Source organism: Plectrocnemia conspersa, unplaced genomic scaffold, assembly GCF_051122295.1.
Source record: "Plectrocnemia conspersa isolate PC_06_02 unplaced genomic scaffold, ASM5112229v1 ptg000011l, whole genome shotgun sequence".
In the NCBI taxonomy this organism is placed as follows: domain Eukaryota; kingdom Metazoa; phylum Arthropoda; class Insecta; order Trichoptera; family Polycentropodidae; genus Plectrocnemia; species Plectrocnemia conspersa.
The window spans coordinates 19,326,578-19,332,577 of record NW_028277175.1 but is presented as its reverse complement, the minus strand read 5'-3'; the positions used below and the strand labels follow the sequence as shown (position 1 = coordinate 19,332,577).

Genomic DNA, 6,000 nt, shown 5'->3' with positions numbered 1-6,000 from the left:
TATGTAAGATCGAATGTGTTGTCTAGCACGCGCTATCTCATACAAAAGGGTAGTTTTTTCTCTGGTGATAACGACGGATTGTTATATTAGGTGGTCCATATAATATTTCTAATTTTTTAGGGTCCTCATTTGTGGTATCGATATGGGTGATGTGAACTGTCGAAACAAATTGATTAATATTTTTGTTGTTCAAGTGCTGGTTATGATGACAACTAAATTGTAAATAATGATGCAGGTGATTAAAACCCCCCACATCACTGACTGGTGGTCTAAACCTCCTTGGGAAACTATTGAAAATATATTAAATACTGCTTCTGGGCAGAAATATGTGCCTAAGAAACGAAAGATTAAAAAGTAAGTTTATTATTCAAACTAAGAAAACACATAGAAAATGTCATTTCATTCCAGCAGATATTGCTTTTTTTTCCTAAGATATTTGAGAAACTACTTCTTATGCGTCTCAAAACATGAAAAATCAAAAAACGCATGGCAAATTTTACTGATAAAACATTTGAGGAAAAAAATATGTACTTAGCACTATTTTTGGACGATGCTGAATCCTTTAATAAATGGTGGGACATATAGCTCGTATTAAAATTAAAAAAACTTCCACCTTAATCATATTGTTTGTTGTTTAAAGTATTATGTACTAAAGTAAAGCAAAAATACACATTTACATCCATAATGAAGATATCATGTTAGTGTGCTGGGACCGATATTCTGCGATATACGGATACGACTGTCCTCTTAACCAAAAAAAAATATAAATTCAACAAGTGATATAAGATGTGGCTAATCTAATTTGATGAGACTGTATATCAGCTAATTAATTATTTATTTGAGAAGTCCTACAGTATGGCAATAGAGCGAAGATCTCTGCATAACAATTTTTGTAAAATTGTGCTGGCACTCAGAATTTTTAATATCTGGACATATGGTACACCGTTAAGATGACGTGTGAGAAAAATACCAAAACTGAACAGAAATATTGCGTCGTGTCAAAGTATTACCATAACGTGAATGCGTGGCTATACTATAGAACTGACAGGCTTCATCTGGATTTGAAAATAAATACATGGAAGTCTGCTTCTGTGTTATTGCTAAAATATTATTAATTCTCATATTTCTCAGTCTGGTAATATATCCGATATAAAATAATAAAATAATAATAATAAACATATTTTAAAGTGATTATTATATGGTCCAAAATATATGTAAAATTATTACTAAATTCTATGTACAAGGTTGTTATTTTAATTTTAATTTTAACTTTTATAACGTTCAATTATTACATTTTAAAGTATACGACACTCTCTAGGGTTTTAGTTATGTTATTTACGTGCTTGTTATTTAAGTAAAACCAGTTTTTGTTGCAATATCAACCACATTGTACTAACGTCGCGTTGTATCTTTAGTCTCTGCCTGTCTTGTGTCGATAGTGTTCGTGGAAGTTTATTTTAGCATGATGTTAAGATGTTTTCTTTTCGTCTGTGTTGCGATAAGGTATTGTATCTGTGTTGGTTCTAATACACCATCATCTGCAAGTGCGTATGGTAACATATTTGGAAATATGCTTTGATTTATATAATAGTAAAAGTGTTTTGAATTAATTTTAGTTTCATTTAGACCTGATTACACGTACCTTGATGAACACAAGGCATTTTACAAAGCGCATAGGATACAACGAAACTTTTCTGAAGCAGTTTCATTATGCAAAGCTGAAGGAAGTCATTTGATTTTACCAAAGTCTGCCGAAGAATGGAATTCAATCGTGGAGAAAATATTACTGCCAGAAACTTACTGGTTTTGGATAGGAGCGCACGACTTATTCGCCGAAAATATTTTTGTTACTTTAGATGGTCAGTTTTGTATCTATATATTAATTTATTTGCTTATAATAGTTTATTTTTAATATACATATAATAGGTACATCCATTGAAAATGTGTATACAAATTTTGACAAAGGCGAACCCAACGATTTTGATAACGGCGAAGATTGTCTAGTTATGGCACGTTGGGGAACTAACAACGATGTGGCTTGTGATAGTTTAAGACAAGTTGTATGTAGGAGATTTTTAGAAGGATTAACAGTAAACAATGACTGCGAAACATACGATCCAGGTTAGATTATTAATGGACTTATATACTAAGTAAGTTATATCATAATAAGCACCTGCAGCATTCTAAAATAATTTTACTGCAAAATTATTGGATCAATGACGTAAAATATTTTTTTTTATTGTTGTACACAAAATCGTACATAGAACTATAATTTTCTTTAATATATTGCAAGCATTTATATACATACTAAAAAAGCTTAATATATTCAGTACAAAATGTGTCGTAATATTATACTATATTTGCGTTAACACAGTCAGTTCGAGAGATATTCATTTCATCATTGCTATCGTTTCTCAAGAAAAAGTTTTTTGTCAAATACTTAATCTGAAAAATTAGTTTCTCACGGTGGTGTCCTATTTTACAAAAAAAAAATTAAAACTTATCTTTGTTTATCAAATGCCGACTGATTTTCTCTTCGCAGTTAATGATTTAATAGCATAATTTTCAGATTCTAAATTGGGGTAAAAGGTTGCTGGATTTTTAGACCCACCAATTTAATCCATTAGTGGGGGCTTAATTTTTAATAGAATGGTGTTAAATTGATTAACCCGACATCATGAAATATTAATTTGTGGTGTTCTTAATTAAGTTATTTTGACTAAGATAGAATAATTTGCGGTTGCTCTGTGCTTTACTTGTACATATTTACGAAACGATTTTACCTATTTTATTTCTATAATTAAACTAATTTATAGATAAAATGCTAATATTTTATTTTAAATTTAACGCATTCCAGACTATAAATATGTGGATAATTTAAAACGATGCTACAAATTTCATTCGAAACCAAGGAGTTGGCGGGATGCTCATAAAATTTGCGCAGCTGAAAAGTCAAAGATTGTGATAATTAACAGTCAAGCCGAAGCAGATTATCTAGTAGAGGAATTAGACAAATATCCTGAGAAGAGTATAGAAAGAAATTTTGAGAAGAAATACATTCATGTAGGCTTCGATGACTTAATCAACCCTGGAACATATTTAACGATTGAAGGTATAAAAATAATATTTATATAAAAGTCTGGTTTGTATTTTTTTTATTTTTTTAAATTTTAAATTAAATTTTAGGAGAAACGCTATCTGAATCTGGATATGAAAAATGGGCACCATCACAACCGGATAATTACCAAGGGAAAGAGCACTGTGGCAGTATGTATAGAAGCGGAGAGCTGAACGACGCTGAATGTGATAATATTAGAGCAATGTTTGTTTGCGAAAAGAAATCCTCTGGTATTCGTATTATAAAATTCAGACCAAAAACAGGATTGCCAGATGAAATTTGATGCGTTGACAGGCGATTACGCGCTATATAAGTTTTTAATATATGGAACACTTGTAATAAAACATGTCAAATCACAAATTGCAATAAAAATGCACATTTGAGTATACTATTAATGTTTAAGTTAATTTCATTTTTTTAGTTGTACAATTAAAAATATTTAAATTATTTATTAAAAAAATTAATATAAATTGAAAAAACTAAAACTACATTTTTTGTAAATTATGATATCTCATATATGGACCTAAGATAATTTTTTGTTTTTAAAGATAAATTATGTTCTTGCTATAATGTATTGTGCTAAATTTGTACATACGTTACAGTGAATGGTTATTTTTATTTATTTATATTATTATAATTTGACTTTTTAATATGCGAAAGAAGAACATGCAATAATTTTATTGCCAATGTTTGTTAAGGTCAAGATAACCTCTTAAAAGTTTAATGAAGCTCTCATTGAATATACTGCCCCAAGCTGATGTTGCATTATACAAAGAAAAAATTTCACGTAAACTCTATTCGCCAAATTTCAGCCGAAATTTTTATTTACAATAGCAAATAAGTACGCAAAAATACATATGAACCATCTGCCAGTAACTGCAGTGATTGACTCGCGAATAAAAACATACTCTAAATAAATCAATGACTTACTAAAAATTATAATATTATTCAATTTTTTTTATAAATAGTCATTATCTATGTTGACGACCGATTTGTTATATACTACATCTTTATCATGTTATTGTCATCAATTTGGTTGAACATTTTGACCTATAAGTTCGTGTCTGTTTATTTATCATCGAAAATTTACTCAAGAAAAAATGTATTTCCATTTATAACCGCAATTCGCTTTACTTAGTCTCAAATATAAACATGGTGCATAAAAATATGACAGGTAAATTTATACGATAAAAATACAACTTGACCAAAAAATATGTGCATTGTAGAACAATATATAATATACAGTTTTCATAGCCCAAGAATTCACTGTAATGGACCAACTAAAAGCAAGTATAAATATTAGGAGGATGTAAATTGCATTTTGTGATGAAAAAGTAATATTTTTTTCTAAAATTACGCATAAAAAAATAAAACTGTGTCTTTGCTTACTTTTTAAATTATTTTTATAACCGACAGAAGTATTTTATAATTTTAAAAGAATAGCTGAGCGCAAATATTTACTAGACAAGGCACAATTTAAAATTAATTACAGGAAATATGGTACATCTAAACAGTTTTTTATCATAAAAATATACTAATAATATTTGAGACTGTTATGCAATTATTTTAAAGCAAATCGTTGACTATTTGTAATTAAATATAGTACATATATTCAATTTAATAAAATGTTCAAATTTATTTTTTTATAAAAATGTATGAAAATACATATATACCATATGATAAAATTAAGTACAAATTGTTGGTTTAAAATCATTTTTCAATTGACAAGAGAAAATTAGATCAATAAAATAAGACTTATAGTAATAAAACATAAAAATAATTAAGAAAAAAAAGCAAAAAACTTTTACAGAACAATATAAATAATAACAGAAATAAATTATTAACCTAAATGCATTTTTTCATCATTGATTATAAACATGTCATACGTTGTTTTCTAACAAATCTAGGGGACAAAAAATATAAAATTATTGAATCATATAGATCAGTGAACGTCACAGCTTCCATTCTTAATCCAAAACACACGGACGCTGAACTAACATAATCATACAGTAGAGGTTAACAATCAGTTACTGTGATATTACATATATATTTTTTTAAATTTATTTTGTGCGAAATTGTCTTCACAATTTTGCGATTGATTTTGTACAAAAGAAAGATAATTGTGTAGCGACTCTTATGCATCATACACGAATCTGAGGTCACACCTTGATGTTTGACGCTGATGTTTTTTTGGTGCTCCTAGTTTGATTATTGATGATTGTTAAATTAAAGTTGTGGTTGGACTGGATTTAGGGTAATGGGTGGGGATGTGATTGGTAGTTGGCGGGTTAGGATAGGTTGTGGGCGTTTGTGTTTGTGGGGGATGGTATTTGGGTATAGTGTTGTAAGTGAGATCATCTTCGACCTCGGACTACCTCTTCGCTGAACGGACTCCTTCAACCTCGGATTTATGCCTCGCTACCTGTATGATAAATCACCTCCAGGACACGCTCTCAATGACAAGCACTGACGCCTTCCAGAAGGAGATATTCATAAGAGTCACTGTGTACAGTTCGCTGTACAAATGTCCTCCACAAATCATTAACCGAAAACATCGAAGCTACTACTATTGTTTGTTTATTATTTTTTTGTAGATTTTCATAAATATATGACTTAAAAAATTTAGTATTTTTACTTTATACTTGTTTTGAATTTTTATTTTTCAAATGTAATTAATTGTTTTTAATATATATATATTTTTTATGTAAATTTTCTATTCATAGATATTTTGTATGTATGATATGTAAATTAATGTTTATTATATGTATGTAATTTTTAGAAGTATAAAAAAAATATTTTATTAATTTTTAAAATGTTTTTAATCTAATTATTTTAAAAATATATCATACGTGTAATATTGTTATCGACCTCTACTAAGCTCT

General features: G+C 28.6%; 1 protein-coding gene across 1 annotated transcript; it reads left to right on the top strand.

Moving 5' to 3' along the window:
* Positions 1 to 1,413: 1,413 nt before the first annotated feature.
* LOC148229824 (lymphocyte antigen 75-like) lies at positions 1,414 to 3,506 on the top strand. The gene is made up of 5 exons (XM_088197968.1): positions 1,414 to 1,544; positions 1,617 to 1,859; positions 1,927 to 2,121; positions 2,858 to 3,112; positions 3,187 to 3,506. The coding sequence occupies exons 1-5, from the start codon at positions 1,463 to 1,465 to the stop codon at positions 3,399 to 3,401; spliced, it is 990 nt and encodes a 329-aa protein (XP_088054094.1). The 5' UTR covers positions 1,414 to 1,462; the 3' UTR covers positions 3,402 to 3,506.
* The last annotated feature ends 2,494 nt before the right edge of the window (positions 3,507 to 6,000 follow it).